Source organism: Callorhinchus milii, unplaced genomic scaffold (genome assembly GCF_018977255.1).
Source record: "Callorhinchus milii isolate IMCB2004 unplaced genomic scaffold, IMCB_Cmil_1.0 Scaffold3, whole genome shotgun sequence".
In the NCBI taxonomy this organism is placed as follows: domain Eukaryota; kingdom Metazoa; phylum Chordata; class Chondrichthyes; order Chimaeriformes; family Callorhinchidae; genus Callorhinchus; species Callorhinchus milii.
The window spans coordinates 53698946-53720565 of record NW_024704744.1 but is presented as its reverse complement, the minus strand read 5'-3'; the positions used below and the strand labels follow the sequence as shown (position 1 = coordinate 53720565).

The 21620-nt window shown below is 41.2% G+C and overlaps 1 protein-coding gene across 1 annotated transcript; it reads left to right on the top strand.

Annotated features, from left to right (window-relative positions):
* The first annotated feature begins 2095 nt into the window (after positions 1–2095).
* malb (mal, T cell differentiation protein b) lies at positions 2096–11390 on the top strand. The gene is made up of 4 exons (XM_007893951.2): positions 2096–2273; positions 7581–7751; positions 9829–9954; positions 10377–11390. Exons 1-4 carry the CDS (start codon positions 2178–2180, stop codon positions 10449–10451), a joined length of 468 nt encoding a protein of 155 aa, XP_007892142.1. The 5' UTR covers positions 2096–2177; the 3' UTR covers positions 10452–11390.
* The last annotated feature ends 10230 nt before the right edge of the window (positions 11391–21620 follow it).

The window sequence follows — 21620 nt, the reverse complement described above, 5'->3', positions numbered from 1 at the left end:
TACACATTTTGCCCACAAAATTCACAATCAATCCACTTTACAGTGTATCCTGTGAATCGCTTTGAAATGTCTCAACGACATGATACAGCGCTATATCAAATGCAAGGAAAAAGAAGAGCGAAGAATGCTGGGCCGTTGTTCCATTGTGCACCCGGGCTCTGTAATAGTGAGGAGCATTACACAGAGACGTTCAAGTGTCTGAACCTCCAAACTGGAAGCTGCTGAGCAGGTGGAACAGTCCGAGCTTGTGGAGGTCTGACAAGTAAAACCCCTCAAGCCCAATTCAACCACGCCCAGATAACGTTTCCCATGTCTCTCGAAGTCTAGATCTACTTATACACTAAATTCACAGTTGGAATGCCAAGCATGTGTGTGTATTGTGCTGCTAAGAAGTGGCACCAATCTGCCTGCTCCCCTCCCTCTTGCTGGTTGCATCTTTTTCTAGTTTGCTGTGAGGGAAGGGATGGAAAGGGTCAGCATTAAAGGCACACTCAGGGGACAGCAACAAATTCCATTGTGTAACCTAGTACAGATCCCTATCGGTCAGACCCACTCATCACCCTTACCCAGTAGTTGAAAGGGGAAACAGTCTCCCTGAATTCAGATTCACTCATTTTCTTAGGATTTCAAAGGTTTAGAATTTGGCAAATTCTTGAGTTTAGTCTTAACTTTGATGACAGTTTCCAGTAGTTAAGAAGGGGTCAAAAAGACTAACACCCTCTACGTCTTTAGAGCGCGCTTTAAGACTTATCTTTTTGACCACTTTTGGTTATCTTACCCCCCCCACCCACCACTTTACTCAGCTCCCCATCCCCCAACACCCCCTCCCCTGCTAGCTCAGGCTCCAGTCAGCTCTGTGAAACACTTTGAGACGTCCTCCCGACATAAATCGCCTTCTCTTGTTTTTGGAATGGCTAAAATGCCCACAGAGTACAATAACGGTGGCCCCGAGTTTGATTTCTTCTCCTGATTTGCCCAATTAGTGGCAGTAATTGACCTAAAGGTCTTGATCCTGGTATGAGTCAATACACCGCTCCACACATTGAGACATTTTGACAGCCAAAAGCAAAAAGGCACCAGCTGCAGAAGCCTCCAGCCTCTGGATATTGAACATTGGTTGTTTTCCCCTTCCCTAACCCACAGGCGCCAAGGCCAATTGTAGCACAGCTACTGTTGACCCTGGCTGAGATCAGCTCCCTCAGCACACACCAGGTTGAAAGCTGTGACCTTCTGGTCTGGATGACCTTGAGCATTCTTTATACCTACTTTGCCCCTTGAGGAAGCCTCGAATGGCATTACTCTTACAAACTTTGAAACAATTCCTAAGACAGGGCAAGGAGTTCTCCCCCCACCCCCAGCTCCCCTGCTTCATGACAAGAACCAAAACCCCTCCACCCCTTCTCCTTTCTCCCACCATAAGAGTGGATGGATCAAAACTTTAATTTGGCCCAAACATTGTGCAAGTTATGAAGCAAATGTTCCATAAAGCAATTATCACCGGCCATTATCATTGAATCACATTTTTCGCTCCAATGACAAGCTACAGCTTTTCAATGCCTTTTACAATACTTCTTACCAGGAATGGTTAGGCAGCAGAAAAAGGTTTGATGTATGTATGTATGTATGGATGTATGGATGTATGGATGTATGGATGGATGGAGTTTTACCTCCATGTGCTGTAAGTTCACCTTTCATAACAACAAAAAATAACTTGCATTTATAAAGCGCCCTTCATGCGGAGTAGCATCCTAAAAAGCTGTTTGCATAATGGAAACAGAGCATAAAATCTGGAATTCTCAGTAAGAGATTTGCTGCATGAGCGTCTTTTGAATTTGTCGGTGCATTAAATAGCAGCAGCTGTGGTTTTAAAAGTTGGGTTTCTTTTGTAACCCTAGAGTAGTAAAGGCAAAGTGTACGACCAAATATTTACTTCACTGTCGTTAGTAAATTCCAGGCCTACTCCACACCTGGCGCTCCACCCACTAAGTGCAGCTTTGCCTGAAAAAGAAGTTTTGAGTTGCTGGGAATGGAAGGGGTTAAGAGTATGTGACACACCCTCAAACGATCTATAGTATATCAGTCCTTACACCTACTCTGGAGCTTTTCAGAAGGTCACTCAGTACAACTGTGAACCTATTATCCAGATACCTGCTCTCAGCTCTGCTGCATACACAAAGATGTCAACTCCAGCTACTAGCTCAGTTACTTGTCCTATTCCTTCTGGGGGACGTGTGTTTACAACGTTTCCAGAAATCCTGATGCTAGGTGAATTTGTAAGTAAATGCAAACTATTTTGTTGATTATTTCTGTTATGTGAATTTGGGTGTGGAATTTCTTTCTTTGCCACAATCTTTGCTAGTTCTAAAAGTGAAAAAAAAACATCCTTGTTTTGATAGAAATAATAATTTATATCAAATCCTTTTATTTGTTTGTCTCAAAGTGCCTCACAGGGAATTGCTATTAAGTGTAGTATCTGTATTGATAGGAAAATCGTTGCATGGTGGATATTTTATTGGTTCATGAGACAAAATAAGACAGGAACAGAAGGGAAATCAACAGGAGAGAGACAGAGAAAATAGAGAAAGGGAAGAGAGAGGAAGCAAAAGAAAGAGGAGAGTGAGGGGAGAAAGAGAGAAGGTCAGAGATGAACTGAAAAGATAAACAGATTATTTGCAGAGGATTTTATTCTCAATAGAAACCATCTTCTTTGATGGAAAGTGGTTTATAGAAGATTCAATGCAGTTTAATTGAAGCCATGAGGTTATGGGTGAGAATAAATGGCCACTATCTTAGTCTTTTCTGTTTTGATGCAATTAACTGAGCTCAGACACAATTGTCTTCAAGGCGAAAAGGAGGGCTTCACTGGGGCTACAGTTTCCATGCAATGTAGTTTGTGGACTTGACACACCTTACTTTCTGAGATGTATTAATAAGCTCTATACTATGCAGCAGAGAGGGGAAGGTCCTTCAACCACATGGTGGAAAAATAACCCAGTTACCCAGCACAGCATTACAAAACGTGCCACTCGCAGCTTTGGGATGTTTAACCTCTAATGTAGGTGTTCCAGATTCTTATTATTCAAACAAAAGAAAAGCAATACTGAGCTGAATGCACTGAAGCCAATGAACTGAGAGTGAACCTGAACGATCTCAGAGCTGTCCCGTACTAACGCACCAAACTACCAGTGCCAGTCTGCAAGTGGAAATCTTGCATCGAATTGTCCCTTTTGACTCAATTTTATGAGTTTTGTGAATCCTGCAGGCCAGTCAGTTACAGACCAAACTAACTGTTAGCATTGCAAACTCATTTCTTTTATCGATTCTCATTTCACACATGATACTCACACCTCAGCAGAATGCTCCAGTAGGTATCTTGAGTTGAATCTGAGTTGTTACTGAGTTGAGATTTACAATTAACTCTTAAGTATTTAGCAAGCATTAACTCATTAATATAGAAGATGCTAGGCTCACTTTATTATGATAATTGCTTTTTATATAATGCCTTTCACATCAGGAGGATACCTCAAAGTGCTTTACAGGATCCATTGTTAAGTACATTTAGAGTGTATTTTATGTTATTTCCTGGTTGAAACCCGCCTAAAAGTACTCATGGGTTCATTCTCATGTGCTAAGTTAGCTGATTACTGCCAATATATCAATAGGATACTACAATTGACCTTATTGCTCTGGGCTAGGGTGAGTGGTTAAATCAATAGGGTTTTTCTTCAACCCCAAAACACGGTTAACACCACTTTGTAATAATTAATAATAATCCTTGCATTTGATATAGCACCTTGGGACGTCCTCCCGACGTGAAAAGCGCTATACAAATGTAATCTTGTTGTTGTTGCTTTTCACGTCTTCTAGACGTCTCAAAGCACTTCACAGAATAGACTGTAAAGTGAATTTACTGTACATTTACTGTACATTTTACTGTACACTGAATTTACTGTACATACTGTACATGAGTGCATGGAGTCCTGTAGCTCAGTGGTTAGAGCACTCGCTTTGCAAGCGAGAGACCTGAGTTCAATTCCAGGCAGGTCAGGGCGAAACCTTGGGCAAGTTTCCTTACTCCACACAGAGCCTAATAATAATCCCTCCAAAACAAAAACAATAATAAATGGGTCATTTTCAATCTACGACTGTTTGTGGGACATTGCTGTGCGCAATTGGCTGCCGCGTTCGCCCACAAATATACAGTCAATTCACTTTACAGTGTGTTCTGTGAAGCGCTTTGGGACGTCCTCCCGACGTGAAAAGCGCTATATCAAATGCGAGGATTATTATTATTATTATTATTTGTGGGCGAAATTTACAGATTTTCCCGTGAAATGCTTAAGACATCTTGGTAAGATGCTATATCAAATGCAAGAATTATTGTTATTATTATTAATTCTCTAGAATCCTCTCCTGAAGGGTATGTGTGTGAGCACGTTGGGTTGGGGTCCAGTACGATGATTCTCGCTGTCAAAGCTTGCATTGTTGAAAAATTAGGTTACTAGAAAATGGGACAGCAATCTGTCAAACACACCAAGTATGAGATACCAAACCTCCAAGTCAGGAGCAGAAGGAAAGGAAATTTGCTATCACATCCCTTTAAATATAGGGGTGTCACTTTGTGCAATGAAACAAAAATAACCCTAAAAAGGGGAGCACCTCATTAAGTCCCATGTTAACTGTTACTATTGATGCCCTCCTCGCCTATAACCCCGGTGAGCAACTTTGTTAGTTGTATCCTGTCTTTTTTTCCCATAGCCGTTTTAGAACTATGCCCTTCACATAGAATAATGTCTCAGAGTGATTTACAATGGTAGGCTTGATGCTGAGCAGAGGAAGTGGGGGTGAGGGAGAGGTGGCTATAGGCGCGGTCAAAGAGGTAGATTTTAAAATGGGAATTGAAGAACGAAAGAGAGAGTGAGATGGAGAAGTCACACAAGGGATTTTAGGCGCAATCTAGCCTACCACATGCTTCTTTGCCTCATATATAAAGGCCATATTTGTAAAGTGTGAAAGCCTGCAATTACGCAGATACATCTGAAGCCAACTCTATGGAGCTTCTAGACATCTATCACCTGGATCTCCTGCAAGATGTCAGGACACTCCAGTGACTGCAACCTGGCCTTGAGGACATAGAAACTGTGAGTGGTGCCAGGTGGAGTTTCAAGCCCCAGGGGTGCCATATCTGGAAACCTGCAGGAATTTACAAGTCCTTTTGTGAATCTCAGGAAGATAGACAAATGGGTTCTTTGTGTACAATGTTGTCTGCAATCATTATTGCCTGATATTCCTTTACCGTCAAAGTTCTATATGTAGAAGCTGACATCCAGCACCACATTCAAGTGCCCATAAAACGTGCGAGCTTTGATGCTGAGAGTCAGTTTTGTTGTTGTAGTAACTTTGTACAAGATTTTAATTGTTGTTGAATTAAATACTGGAACTGTAAAATATATATGGTACTTCTTAAGACCAATAACCTGCATTCAATATACGTTTGTCATTGAATACATTCAATGGATTTGAGGTTTGGCAACATTTAATTCATCTTAGTCTCATCAATCAGAGCTCTCTGAGGCTCTTCACTCCTTGGAGAATCTAATGTCACACAAGGAAAACGTGTCCTACCATTGTAAATCACTCTGAGACATTATTCTTTGTGAAGGGCGTAGTTCTAAAAAAGGCTATAGGAAAAAATCTTTGAAGCAGACTGGATGGTACGGAAATGGCAGTAGAGATTCCCTTGTTTAGAGTATTGCTGATGATTTCTTCTTGTTAGTGGAAGATATTGTTAAGGAAAGAATCAACAGGCAATACAACCATGGAAGTTGAGTCCAATCCTCTGCTCACTTTAATGTCTGCACTTTTCAGTAAGGATATTGCATCAGTCTCATTGCGGCCAATTGGAACATGTAAATTTCTGCTCCTGTTGAGATCACATGCTTGGTCTACTGCTGCTCCAAGGCTTTACTTTCAAAGCTATTGAGGGAATTAGTTTCCTCCTTTTCTGTCAATTCACTTTCCTATCCTCACTCCACGCTCAACAATTTACTGTTATTTGTTTGAATTAAAGAATTGAAATGAATTCAAGTTCCTGAATGAAAACAGCATTATTGCAGTAGAGTGTTTAACTAAGAACATAAGAAAACCTGGAACGTGTAAACACTATTTAGCCCATCACCTCCACAGCTCATTCATGAAGACCCTTTCATTAGACCCCATGGCATCTCTGTAGATCCTATAAATGTAAAGTTCCTCTGGGCCTTTCCCTGGGAATTGAGCTGAGCTCCTCCCATCACATTAATTCTCGATCCCTTTCTCTACAAATATTGATCCAGATCCCTTTTAAAGGCATTTAGTATCTAAACACACACAAGCATGTTTTTTTAAAAAAGTATTTCTGCACCATTATTAGATACATAATACATTTAAAAATGCTCTTGCAAGTTGAATCTGATTGCTTGCTTGTCCTTTGTATACAATATTGTACTCCTTTTGCCACTTCCTTTGATAAGGAGCCTAAGACTTATTTACCTCTGGGCAAGTGTTAATAACCCAAGTGATGTGCAAGCAAGCTACAGCCACTGTGATAGTCTGAAGCTTCTGTAGTTTCTTTGGTCTCTGTCAATCCCATAGAACAGATCTCAGGAATGCCTTCCCATTATTTGTATTTCCACGTGGAATCCGCTAGATGTCAGGGATTGTCATAGAGAAAATTATCTTTGCATTTGATATAGTGTCTTTCATGTTGGGTGAACGTCTCAAAGCCCCTCATAGAAATTACAATGAATTGTAATGACTGTGTATTTGTAGGTGAGATAGAGCTCAAGAAACAATTGAAAAGGATCAGATAACTCCACACAGGAATCCAGTGCTGTTGAACTGAAGGAGGGAGGAGTTTGTACATGGAGCAAACGTACTGTTAAATGGAATGTCTGCAATTCGAACCCTCTCTTGCAATGTTTGGTTTTGAGTTGCTATAATGCCACTTCTGAGAGTTAGTTGAAATTAAGGCTAAGACTTGTCTGAGAGTACAATTTAAAGCACAATTGAAATTAAGGATGAGATCGAATCACAATATTCCTTCCACATCATATAGTGACTTTCATGTCAGGACAACATCTCAAAGTGCTCTACAGGATTTATTACAAAATGTAGTACCTGTGTATTTTGTAGATGAAAGTGCGGCCACTTTGCACACTCTAATTTCCCACAAACAGTCATGAAGTGAGTGGCCAGGACTCCAGAGAAACTCCCTTCTCTTTTTGAATATTGCCATATGATCTTTAACAAACACTTGAACAAGCGGACCTCAGTTTATCTGAAGGATGGCACTTCGAATAATATAGCGCTTCCTCAGTACCACACTGGATTGTCAGCCAAGACTGGGTTCTAAGTCATGACCTGGGGCTTGGACCCACAGCCTTCTGACTCTGAGTCCTCCCAAATGAACCAGGTTGACATCAGAGTGAGGAGATGGGGCTGATGTTTGGTTATGGTTGATTCTGAAGTTGAATGAACTTTGTAAAATGACCCATTATGATTTGCTTGTTATAATGAATGTTTTTTGTGTGTGTTGGCAGGTTTTTGGTGGTTTAGTCTGGATCCTTGTGGCGTCCTCTAAAGTTGTATTTCCAGATGACGAAGGCTGGGTGATGTTTGTTTCCGTCTTCTGTTTTGTTATAACCACATTGCTGTTCATATTGTACATGGCTGGAGTTCAAAAGAGAAGTGTAAATGGATGGCTTCGTGTGGTAAGCGATGATATCTATAATGGCAGCATTTTATTGCTTTTTTTTTCTCTCCCCTCCTGAAGTCACTGACTCCTTTTCCTTCTACAGCTGCCAATCAACCTCCAGTAACTCATAACCCATGCAAGGATTATTACTAATATATTATGTGTGTGTGTGTATATATATATATTATACGTGTTTGTGTATATATATGTATATTGTATCTCATCCTTGCCATCACCCATGCACAAACCTACCCATGCAGGTTGCTGGATTTCAATCAGAAATGAAAACGTAAATCCCCCCTATCCATCTATAGCTAATGGCTGCCTGATTTTCCAGCAGTATGTCTGCAAGAGTCTTCATAGTATATGCCAACATGTGGTGTAGTGCGAGTGTCCTTAATATTCAGCCATTGGCTTGAGCTTATCTTGCATTTTAGACATAATGAAGACATCAGAATGTGAGTCTTTCAGAGCACCAGCCAAAGACCAATTAAGACTGGATTTCAAGATCCTCACACATGTTTTCAAATCGATTCATGCCCTTGCATCTCCCTACCTCTACGACCTGCTTACCCCACAACCCACTGGCAATATATATTGCATCTCATTTTTGCATTACCCACATTACATTGCCTTCTGCATGTCCCTCGTGCCCTCCGTTCCACCATTGGAACGCTCTGGGATGCTATACTGCGTGAGGGGTGCTATATAAATGCAAGTTGTAAATGCTTGATTCTGTGACCCAAGTTCTTAAAAGGCCTTGAGGTGAAAAATACAGTGAAAGTCGCATAACTCTTATCTTTATAAATCATAAATTCACCCGAGTCCCATTCAGTTTCCCATCAAAACCATTTCAATTTCTTTTGCACTGCTCATATTAATCGTTTCCTAACTCATAACACACTCTCCTACCCTCGATTACTCCCACACTTAACGGCTGTGTTGAAACTTGGGAAACGTAGTCTTGACCCGTCATCACATGTGCACTTACTGGCTACAGTGACAAACTGCTGTGTGTGCACTAACCGGCTAGATTGAATTACGCAGTGTAGATTATTGATTAAATTGGATTTTATACGATTTAAACAGTTTACCTGCAATTCAGACACAAGTCATATTCAGTGTTTTAGTCTTGACTGATACGACTTGTATGAGTTTTACTGTACAACAATAGAATCTGTCACATTCAGTGTGTTCTGAAATGTTGCCCCAGTGTAATACTGTGAAATAACTGCTATGTAAAATAATGCTTTTAATGTAGTAGGTTCTTGTATGAAAACATGTAATGATCTTTGTGCCATATCAAAGCTGGTTACCATAGAAGGTACCATCATTATGGTTTGGTTGACGTCTCACACCTTGCAGTTTGCTTGATAACTGCTCTAATCTTGATACAAGGAATGCATTATGGTAACTCCTCATCTTTCAATTCTTTCAAAGCTTGATAAGCACCTGACCATGAAGATCTGATACTGCCTACTGTTAAACTGAAATCAAACTTGTGTTCAAGAGTAAATGGGGGGAGGGGAAGAAGTTTAGTATTAAAATATTGAGATCACAGGAGAGATTTGGCCCTCTGGGTAAAGAAAACTTCCCACTATCTGTCCTGAAATTGCCCTTTGCAACCCTGAACCTAATGACCTCTTGCTCTGCTGTCTCAGTGCATCTAAAAGGATTACCATCCAGGTTTACTCTTTCAGTCCAATTTAAAATCTTATATACCTCATTTAAGTTCCTCTTGGACATATCGCTTTTCAGGGCTGAAGAGTCCTTGCTTATCTAATCAGTTCTCATAGATCATTCCTTCATTCCTCTAACACTGGGTGGGATCCTCATTGCTTTCCTCCGCAGTGCCACTGAAGGCTGGACAGTTCCCTTATGTCACTATGTGTAACATTTGTTTATAACTATTCCTGCAGAGACTGTACCCAGTTTCCTGATTGTTGTTTGTAATTGGGCAGGTGGTAGGTGTGCTTAATCTAGAAAGGAAAGATCAAATTTGTTGATGGGTGCTTTATTTAAATCTCTCGTGTGACCTGTATGATATATGTTCACATTGTTCCACATTTATGATGTATTTCTTGTTGTTGCAGGATGTATTTTACCACTTCTTCGCTGCTGTTTTTTATTTGAGCGCAGCAGTTCTGGAGACTAGCAACACAAGGCACCTTTTAATTGCACTTGCCCCCAAAATTTACAAGCTCAATATTTCCGCCACGGTAAGTTTCCAGAAATGAGGTAGAACAAGTGTCTGAATTTCAGAAAGGGTTGGATAGAATAAGTGAACAGATGGATAGACAGCAGTAAAAATATACATTCAAAAAGAAACATTCTCTTGCAGAATATGGATAACTTTGAGATTAATTTGGTGCATTTTCTCAAAAGAATATTTTCAGTTGTAAAATAGGAATGTGGACTTGTATCCAAATAGTAGAAAGTTCTTTTAAATTGAAGCCCACACACTTTTGGTGTTTGGCTAGCACTTCCTCAGCAAGTTTGCCCACAAATACGCAGTCACTCCACTGCACAGTAAACCCTCTGAAGTACTTTGGGATGTCCTCCTGACATGAAAGGCGCTGTACTATATGCAAGGATTATTATTAACATCTATCTAAGACATTGTTGTGCTCCTTATTTTTAGGTGTTTGCATATTTAGCCACTTTACTTTATACGGTGCATGCAATGGGATCTATAATCAGATGGAAATCATCATAGACTGCTTGACACGGCTGAAGGAAACCAACAGGGATCAACATTTTTATCAGAAGATATTTTTTAAAACAAAATAAAATGCGGCTCCTCTTTTTAAAACTCTGATTGTTGTTCGTTTCATGTCTCTCACCGAATTCTTCTTTACAAATGTAATTATTGCTATATTAATAAAAGATGGGTGGGATGTGAAATAATACAAAACACTTATGAAGGGTGAACTGCCTATATTCGGCAAGATCGATATATATACATACATATATTTATACCACATCTTCGTAATGAAGCAAATGAAAGTTAACTGTCTTGCAAGTGGTCTTTAAACCATTGGCTGACTGGTGTCAGGCTTTTCTTTCAGGTGGACATCGATTATTTTTCTCTCTCCAGAATGTGTATATGGAAGTAATTCCTTATGAAAAGTATATCGTGAACTGGGGCCTGGATGAGGGGAGAAGTTGCACTGACTGCAGACTTGCACTATTTTCTCAGTGCAGAATTTGATAGATTCTTAAATCCAGCCTTGAATTTGAAACTTTTGTTTTATTTTTTGTATAGCACAGAAAATTGTTTTCAAAATTAGGACAATGTAAGGATTTGCCAAATTCTTTACTTTCTGTAATGCTAAGAAAAAGCAAGTTTAAAGCCAGGTGGAATTGCACCCCATATATGTGGTATAATCTCAATATTAGTTTCTTTCTCTCCTCCTAATTGTGTATAATCAATACCAGTTATGCTATTGTTTTTGATCATTTTGACATTCAGATGAACTGATTTTTAAAATTTTAAATATTTTTTCTTCTGTCATGGAAACTGATATTTTCACATGTAACCTCAAACATTTCTTTCTTTGTATTCAGAATCCTGATTTAATGGCTTGCTGAGATATATGTATAAAACATTGCTCAATGTTATCTATATTGTTAATAAAATGTCTTAAGAAATGTTTATGGGAATTCTGTTCTGTTTATTTTTAAATCTTTTTCAAAAAATTGATTATTGTTGATAAATTATGAGGTATTCAAAAAAAGGGGAAATGGAAGTGAATATTAAAATTTTAAATAAGATTTAAAAAGTAAACCCAGGACAGTACTTTGATATGTTAGGGCAGCAAACCAAGGAGACACAGGTTGAGAGATGAGAAGTCCAGTTTCAGTACAGACAACAGGAAGTTTTTCTTTACCTAGAAGCCAATGAATGACAAACGGGTTAACAGAAAGAATGGTTGGGCTAGGACACTGGACTCATTAAAACAACAGCTTGATGCTTTATGGGAGGGTGGGTATCCTGGAGATCAAATGCATTTGCAATATGTAGTTTACACCTGTCAGAACATGACACACAAACTAGATTTCTCCCGTTGCTCACAATCACGTTGCTCAAGTCTGTCTTCAAGGTAATGAACTACAGAAATACATTAAGAAATCTCTGAGATCTGAAATTCCTGCTGGCTTTGAGAGTAGTAACATGTCAGCATCTAATTGGAATTTCCCATTATAGTCTGACATTGTTAAAAGTCCCTACACCACCGGAAGTGGCCCGCTGAATATTGGCAGTCTAAGCGAGTTCGTTCCAAATCAATGCTTTGTTTCCAGTAGCTACCGAGCATAGCCATACGATTATAAATGAGAAAATATTCAATCGAAAAAAATTATTTTGTTTGCCATCCAAAACAGTTGGCCACCACTGCTTTACATATCAAACCAGCATGAATTCCAGCTCTCCGGTTTCTCTCACTGCTGATAAGGTTGGTGAAAAGCGCTATATCAAATGCAAGTATTATTATTATTTTCAAGTCTTGGGCAATGGCAGTCAACAGAATGCAACAACATTTAACCAAGGTAAAAGCTGTTGCATTTCAGAGCCCTGACAGGCTCGGGTTTTTCCAGGTACATCAACCACCCCCACTGCCTCAAATCCCAATCCTGCAGGCATTCGAACATAGGCGAACTAAACAGGCCACAGGGTCTCACTGTGGCCAAAACACTCTTTTGTATGCGGATGACATCCAACTCTATCTCGCTCCCTCCACCCTCGACTCCAGGACCTTTGATGTCTGATATCAAGTCCTGGACGAGAACCAAATTCCTCCAGTTCAAAGTTGGCAAGACAGAGGCCCTCCTGCTTGGCTCCTGGCAACGCTGCCTCACCTCAGCCTCTGACACTATCACCATTCATGGCTGCACTCTTCACCTCACTGAGCCAATCTGAAATCTCTGAATCCTTTTTTGACCCTCAGCTATTCTTTAAACCCCACATTCATGCCGTGAGCCGTTTTGCCTTTCCATACCTCTGCAACATTGCCCGCCTCCACCACTGTCTCTCACCGCAGACCCCCGAGACCCTGATGCACGTTTTCACTAGGTCCCGGCTCGACTACGCCAACTGCCTGCTCTTCCCTCCGCAAGCTGGAAGCTGTGTCCTCTCCCGCACCAGGCTCCGGGAACCTATCATCCCTATTCTTGCCCGGCTTCACTGGCTTCCCATTCCTCAGAGAATCAAGTATGAAACCCTTTTTCTTACCTTCAAGGCCCTCCATGTTCTTGCTCTGCCCTACCTCTTCGACCTCATTACCCCATATCAGCCTGTTCGCTCCCTCCGCTCAGCGGTCACCGGCCTACTCCAGGTCCCCCACACTTCCTGCCCCACTATTGGCGGTCGGGTGTTCAGGATCTCTGCCTCCACACTCTGGAACTCTATCCCGCAATCCCTCCACCTCACCTCCTCTCTTGTCTCCTTCAAGTCCCGTCTGAAGACCTTTCTCTTCAATCGTGCCTTCGGTCAGCAGGCTCTGGTCTGCTCCTTGTCCACCGCCTGTCCTGCCCCACCATCGGCAGTCAGGCCTTCAGCCTCTCTGCCCCACCCTCTGGAACTCTATCCTACATTTTGTTTGCCTCGCTCCTTCCATTGCCTCCTTCAAGGCATGCCTCAACACCCTCCTCTTTGACCGTGCCTTCCACCACCCTCCTAACCTTTCTGCCCTCCACCCTCTCTGATTGCAACACCTCCCCCCTCCACCACCCGTTCGGGTCCTAATCCCTAATTGTCCATCACCTTGGGATGTTCTCCCGACATGAAAGGCGCTTTATAAATGTAATTTTGTATTGTATTTCAGTCCACAATGTTGTGCGAAGTTAACAATGATGTTGATGTGTTAGTCAACTTAACATTACTAATTCTCTGCTCACCACCAATGGAAATATTTACTGCTCTAGTTTTAGGATGGGCTATGTACTTTGAGTTTCTATGCACCAGGAACCAGATATGATGCCAGCATCATGTGAGCATTATGTGAATGCAACTGCACATACAAGCATTAACCTATGCTTACTGATACTGTTACCCTATCTTATTAATTTATATAAACCTGAAACGTGTCAGGCGGCAGGTATGACTTTGCAACTTGTCTCCCTTCATTCTTTACTCTCAGAGAAGGAGGTTCGATTGCACACTCTATTGGTCTGTACAAATGTCACCTACTGAATTTTGCAATATCCACAAAACAGATTCATAAAGAACTGCCAAGTACCTCAGAGGAGGTCTGCTTCAACCTCTTAATTGCCAACAAGAAAGTCTGGGAAATATAGTTTTCTCTGGACCTTAAAACAATTACAACTTGCTTCTAATAGCACTATAATCTTAATTCCCTCTATCAGATCCCCTCTCAATCACTAACCTTCCCAATCTTTCTTGATAGCTGTGCACAAATTGGATTAATTGAATTATGCCTACGGTGGAGCCAGGTGAGACCAGCGAGGATGGCATTGGAATAGTCCAGCCAGGAAGAGGCGAAGGTGTAAACACGGGTTTTGGCTGCATTGGTTGTGATGTACGGACGAAGGAGGAAAATGTGACGGAGGTGGAAAAAAGTGATCATGGTCAGGGAACGGATGTGCGTTAGAAAGGAAAGCTGGGGATCGAACCTGATGCCAAAATAGTGCATGGGTTCGGTGAGTCTGAGCAATGTTGAAGAGTTCAAACCTGTAGGAGAGAAGATGTTGATGGGAGCCAAAGAGTATGGCTTCCGTCTTCCCGACATTCAGCTGCAGGAAATTTGCGCTCATCCAGGCCTTGGTGTCCATCAAACAAGCTGGCAGGACATCAGCGAACTGCGAGTCACAGCTGGAAGAGGAGAAGTAGATTTGTGTGTCATCCGCATACACGTGGAAGCTTACCCTGTGTCTGCGGACGACATCACCGAGAGGGAGCGTATAGATAAGGAAGAGAAGAGGGCCAAGGATGGAGCCTTGGGGTACCCTGCAGGTGACCGGGCGGGGGTGGGAGGAAAACCCATTTGCCGAGAAGTATTGTTGCGGTTTGTTAAGTAGGACCCTAACCACGCAAGTGCTATCCCACTGAAGTGGATGACGGGGGAGAGGCAGTGGAGGTGAATGGCGTGGTCAGCTGTGTCGAATGCGACAGAGAGATCCAGGAGGACGAGGAAGCAGAGGGAGCCCTCGTCACAGAGAGAGGACATTATTTGTTACTTTGATGAGCGCTGTCTCCGCTGTGGGCAGGGTGAAAACCAGACCTGAGGGGTTTTAGTAGGGAATGGAAGAGAGGTGTAAGCAAAGTTGGTTTACAATGACACGTTCCAGGGCTTTGGCCAGATCGGGCAGGCTTGAGATGGTTCTGAAGTTTGTGAGGATGGAGGGATCGAAGGTATGCTTTTTAAGGAGAGGAGTTATGACAGCGGTTTTAATGATAATAATAATCCTTGCATTTGATATAGCGCCTTATCATGTCTTCAAGACGTCTCAAAGTGCTTCACAGAATATACTGTAAAGAGAATTGACTGTATATTCTGTGGGCGAAACGCAGCAGCCAATTGTGCACAGCAGTATCCCACAAACAGTCATGGATCGAGTGACCAATTTATTATTATTTTTTGATGGAATTTTTGAGGGTGAGTGGTCCAGAGCCTGAGGAGAGGAACTGGTTGATTGTGTGTGCCACCAGTGGCCAGAGGAAGGGGAGTGGAGTGACCAAAAGCTGGGTGGGGAGGGGTCGAGGCAGCAAGTGGTGGGCTTCATCTGGGTGATGGTGGGGGAATGGGAGGAGGGGGAAATGGGTGCAAAGGAGTGTAGGGTGGGGGCTGTGGTAGGAAACCTGCCCGAGAATCGAACCTGGGTACTTTCGCTTGCAAGGCGTGTGCTCTAACCACTATCACTCCAAATTTTGTGCAAATAAAAAGTAGATCCACAAAATTTGAAGTATTTTTGAACAGATTGTAAGCTAAGGAGAAAAACAAAGCCCTGACTGTAATGCCGGTGAATTGTTTCATCACTCGGAGTGATTGTTTGTTAAATTTTCATTGCTGAGCAAGTATGTCTTTTGTAAACCAGCATTAATTGGAGTCCTGTAGCTTAGTGGTTAGAGCACTCGCCTCGCAAGTGAGAGACTTGGTTTCTTTTCTTGGCAGGGTGAAACCTTGGGCAAGTTTCCTTACTCCACACGCCTAATAATAATCCCCCGAAAAAAATACAATAATTTGTTCAGTCAATCCATGACTGTTTGTGGGACACTGCTGTGCCCAATTGGCTGCCACGTTTCACCCACAAACATACAGTCAATTCACTTTACAGTATATTCTGTGAAGCGCTTTGAGACGTCTCAAAGTCGTGAAAAGTGCTATATCAAATACAGGGATGATTATTATTATTTTACTATTATTAGCTCCTAAAGAGGTGCTGTGCAATAATTTCTGGTTAATCACAGGCTGATTCCAGAGCCGTGAATAAGGGAGAAACAAACAGCCCACGTAAACCGGTTTGGGTATCATGAATTATGGTTTTTCTCATTCTTGCTTTAGGTAAAGTGCCATCAAGTCTGATCAGAGTCTGGAAACAAAGACCTTTGTTTATCAATAGATATCAATAGAGATTGAAACAACAATGTAGACCACAGCAAGAGTTTAGCTGAAACTTTTTAGTCAGTTTATTACATTTCAGGAGTGACTTGGTGCAAAAAAAGAAATATATTCGTACAACAACAAAATACAACAAAATGACATTTTAGAGAGCGCCTTTCAAGTCGGGAGGACATCCCAACGCACTGATTGTAGTAAGCTTATTGTAGTGAGACATCACAATGATCGAATACTAGCACACGTGATAATTGTTATTTGGGCTGATTTTCTCTGAACCTCTAATTCAAAGATGCTGCGAATATGTTAGCTTCCCTGCTCCCACCTAGAAGCAATAGACAAAGGAAAATGAGTATTGAGCAATATTGCTCAATCAGTATTCGCAAACTGAGAATAATACAGACTTAATCCAAGTGTAATTATTGATTCAAGCTAAGGATTTAGGTATGTCACCCCTCCTATTCAACCAAAGTAGAATTATGACTTCCTCATTTTCATAAATAATATTTTAAGATAGACTGCATAAGTTAGACCTTTTTCATAGAGAAGAGACATTTAAGAGGGCACCTAATATCATAAAAGAGTTCTGTGAAGTTAACATAAATAGGCTGTTTCCAATGGTTGGGGAATCCATAATCAGCGGATACAAGTATAAGGTACTAGGGGATATAAAAGAGAATTTAGGAGGAACTACTTCCTGAAGAGGATAGCAAGATCTTCCACTTTACAGTAAATCCTGTGAAGCATTTTGATCTTCTTGGCTTGAACCACTCTTCATAGCAACCTGTTCCAGTCATTAATTATTCTCTGGCTAAAGAAAAACTTTTTAAAATCTACTTTGAAATTACCCATTGCAACTTTGAATCTATGTCCTCTTGTTCTACTGTCTTGGTGCATCCTGGGTTTACTTTTTCAATCCAAATTAAAATGCTATACGCCTAGTCGATTGGCGGATCGCTTTTCTGGGTGTAATAATTCCTTCAAAAAAAAATAATAATAAATTGGTCACTTCAATCCACAACTGTTTGTGGGAAGCTGCTGTGTGCAATTGGCTCCCACGTTTCTCAACAGCAACTACTTGGACTTATATAGCACCCTTCACGCAGGGCAGCATCTCAGAGCACTAACAATGGTGGATATCGCTAGGTTCGGTAGAATGTTGGAAAAAAATAAGTACTTGGTAGTAATTTGAAGAGTAATGACATTGAACAATTCACCCTAGATCACAAAGCACCAGAGCAAAGCAGAGCAGGTATCTATTGGGAAATCTGACAGCCACGTCCGAAAATAAGCTTTACTGGGCGGTAAATCCTTCTCTCTGTGATTTATGCAACATGTACTGGTAAATGGATGATAGCATTACATATCACAGTGAATGGACATGGCCAGGACATTCCATGCTGCTGATCTGTCTGCATTTAATGAACAAGTACCAGCTTGGCTCACTTGGTAGCCACTCGCGTGGCTGCATCAGTGAGTAGACTAGTGTAGGCTGACACTTAAGTGCAGCATTTTGGCAGAGTTGCATTGATGGCGATGCCATCTTTGGAAGAGCCGTTAAACTGATCTCCTGTCAGAATGTCCTCTGGTGGACGTTAAAGATCCAATGGCACTATTCAAAAACAAGAAGTGAGTTTCTCTTGGTGTCCTATACAAAGATCCCTAAGGTCATTGTGTATCAGCCTGGGTCAGGTGATAGCACGGTTACATCTGAGTCAGAAGGTTGTGGAATCAAAATCTACGTTGGGACTTGGAATTCATATAATCTAGGTAGAGATTCCAATGTAATGCTGGAGGTGCACTGCAATGTTGGAGGTGCCATTCTTCGGATGAGATGTTAAACCTGTCTGCCTGTTCACGTGGACATTAAAAATCGCACTGCACTACTTGAAAAGCGAAGGGAGTTTCTCCCGGTATCCTGGTCAACAATTCCCAAATAAAATTGGTTATTCACTTTATGGCTCTTTGTCGGACATCTCTGTGTCCTGACCAATAATATTCAGATAAAAGTGACCATTCACCACATGGCTGTTTGTGGAACACTGCATTTTACTCCAAATACATAGTTTCAGTAAATCCTGTGAAAGACTTTGAGACGTTTCAACGATGTGATACTGTGCTGCATAAAATGCAGGGATTATTATTGTTAATCATATTTTCTCTGTTTATTTTACTACCCCAGTAATAGAGATTAACACTTGAGTGCAGCAAAAAACAGGACGGATTTCAATCCGGCAATAGTTTGTAAGGTAAATACCTTAGACAAGGTAGGGCTCTATCTTCAACAATGCAAATGAAAGAGCGACTCTCAACCATTCACTGTCAAGCTCTAAAGTTACACTAACCTGGATCATGACCAAATAAATAGTAATAATAATAATCTTGCATTTGATGTAGTGTTGTATCACATCTTTGAGACGTCTCAAAGCACTTCACAGAATATACTGTATAAAGGGAATTGATTGGCTATACAAATATAATTTTTGTTGTTGTATATTTTGTGGGGAAAATACAGTAGCCAATTGCACACAGCAGTGTCCCACAAACAGTCTTAGATTGAGTGATCACATTTTTTAAAAGAGATAATTACTCCTGGAAAAGAGATCTGCCAACCAACTAACAATCAAGTTACTACTTACTGTATAGGCACAGGTTGGTGAGAGTCAAGGCTTGGGGACCCCAGTGTGTACTTTGGCAAAGCTTGCCATTGAGAGCACTATCTGGCAACCTTCCCATTGCTTTTCTAGCTAGGATCACCCTTCCCATTAGTACTTTATCTTGCATGTTTAACAAGAGTCAAGCAGGGAGAATTCCTGCCCTCAAAGACTGGTCTACCCTTCCATGGCTTGTCAATGTCTTGCCAATGAGTCAGGCTGGCTGTACTGTCATCACCAGTGTCTTGGAGTACAGCGGACATGCCTGGCTCAGGAACTGGCCACAAAAATACCACACGGTAACACCACCCATGCCCCCATCCCTTTCCAGGATTCTCACCTAAACAATTGCAACAATTGCTTCTGCCTTTTTCCTACTTCTTCTAGTGTTTTTCTCCCTCTATTTGCAATCACTGATTTACAGCCATGAGGGGGAGCTGTAGGCAGTGGGGAATTTTAGTCCTGATTTTACTGCAGAATAACTATATTTTCTCTGCAGAATTGCAACATTTGCTGGATCAATCAGGCAGATTCCCATTTCTTTAAACTGGGATGGGGTAGTGAAAGAGCACTTGTTTGCATGGCCGTGGAATGTAGGGAGACCCGAATAACAAGTATTGTGAATGACAAGCTACAAATAAATGTCAACACAGCAGGAATTCTTTGTGCAGAGATTGTCTGCCTTATGCAGGAGATGGGTGTTGAAAGACCTCTGGTGCTATTTCAAAGAAAAGCAAGATTTCTCCTGGTTGTCATGGTTTAAATCCCTCCTTTGACCAAATTCACCCTGCAAAATGTAGATTAATTAGCAATTTATCTCCTTCTTGTTGTAGGTTGATGCTGATGCAAATTAGCTGCCGTGTTTACTGCATGACATTATTTTCTTAATTTCTTAGAATTGCTAATTATTCCCATATTGTAAATCTCCTAATTATTCCCATGTTGTAATCTCCTCTGACAATACTGTAGAATTGTGAGTTGCACGTCTGATGCTAATTCACTCTATTTTGAAATATAAGCAACGGGAAGGAGACAAAAAAGTATAGCATTAAATAATGCATTATGATTTACAATGTGTGGTTTAGGAATACAAAAAGAATACAAAAAGCTGCAGTAATACACAGGGGCTGATAATCCAGTTCATTCATACAGCTGAAGGGAAAGGTTCCAAATTCTTACCACATACCCTGGGGTGCATGTCTGCTTTTGAGATTGCAGCCAGTGTTTCTGTTTTGCTTATTCTATTATTTTTTGGTTGCTAACTGCATGTGGCTCTGGCAGTTGAATCTCAATAGAACCTGTATTTGATTTTGTTTTGGAAACACTCAGCTATGGAGCACCACCTTAACTGAATAGGAGTGTCTAATACCTTGCAAAATTGATGCTGTAATAGGGTGGACGTTCTGAAAGAATGAGATCAGATGAGCTGAAAAGCCTTCTTTATCTGAACTAATCTTGTAATCACATGAATAGGTCGCAGCTCAACCCCTTCAGGAGAAGAGGAGAGAATGGAGAGAAAAAGATTTGAAATTCAAATTAATAATGTTTGCATCACCAAAAAGGAAGGCTGGGTCATGTCAGACGGAGCTTCAAAGAACTGAGCAGAAGTCTTGAGAATGCTTGTGAAGTCCTGTAGTTTAGTGGTTAGAGCATTCGCCTCGCAAGCGAGAGGAACTGGGTTCGATTCCCAGAAGGGATGATATGTTAGGCAAGTTTCCTTACTCCACACGCCTCTGTTTACTTAGCAGTAAGTAGGAACCCAGTTGTTAGTAGATTAGCTCATCACTTTTCTGGGGCTAATAATCTCTTCAAAATAATATTAATAATAATTTGATCACTCAATCCCCGATTGTTTGTGAGACACTTCTGTGCGCAATTGTCTGCTGCGTTTTGCCCACAAAGTACAGTCAATTCACTTAACAACATACTCGGTGAAGCGCTTTGCGTCATCTCAAAGATGTGAAAAGGCAATATATCAAATGCAAGGCTTATTATTATTTTTATTACTATAACAGCAACCGATTGGTAAAGAAATCTATACCGCTCAGTACTCAATACAATACAATATAAATTTACATTTATACAGTGGCTTTCATGTTGGGAGCATGTCCTAAGGCACTGGACAAACCAGAGTTTGCACCCAAGCTGAGTGTGGGAGTCAATGGAGTGAGTGTGGGAGGGTGAGAGGGGAAAAGATAGCCAAAAGTGTGATCAACGAGGAAAGTCTTGAAGCGGACCTTGAAGGAAGCGAGGGAAGGGACGAGCAGAAGGGAGTCTGGGATGAAGAAGGCTCTTTGGCCCACCTGATCTCATCTTTTCAACATATCCACCCTACTGTCATCCTCTTACATCATCAAGCTGTTTCTTGAATAAGCCCAGTGTATTGGCCTTAACTACCCTTTCTGGCATCCTGCTCCACGCATTAACTGTCATTTGGGTGAAGAAACACTTCTTGATGTCTATTGTGAAATTGCTATAAAACAATAGGAAGTTCAGCAACAAGCAAAGCAAATCTTCCTGACGTGGTTATTTAGACTCACATGCAATAAATCAGGGAGGACTGTCACTACTGAGATGAGAATCATTTCCTCCACATTTTTATGTATATATTCATCAGTGAATCTGATACATGGCCTTTTTTCAATGTCAGGTTGTGCA

Coding starts and splice junctions, on each gene's coding strand:
- malb (XM_007893951.2), top strand. CDS start 2,178: ATGTCAACTCCAGCTACTAGCTCAGTTACTTGTCCTATTCCTTCTGGG. Junction 2,274..7,580: donor TCCTGATGCTAGGTGAATTT/GTAAGTAAATGC, acceptor GTGTGTTGGCAG/GTTTTTGGTGGTTTAGTCTG. Junction 9,955..10,376: donor AGCTCAATATTTCCGCCACG/GTAAGTTTCCAG, acceptor CCTTATTTTTAG/GTGTTTGCATATTTAGCCAC.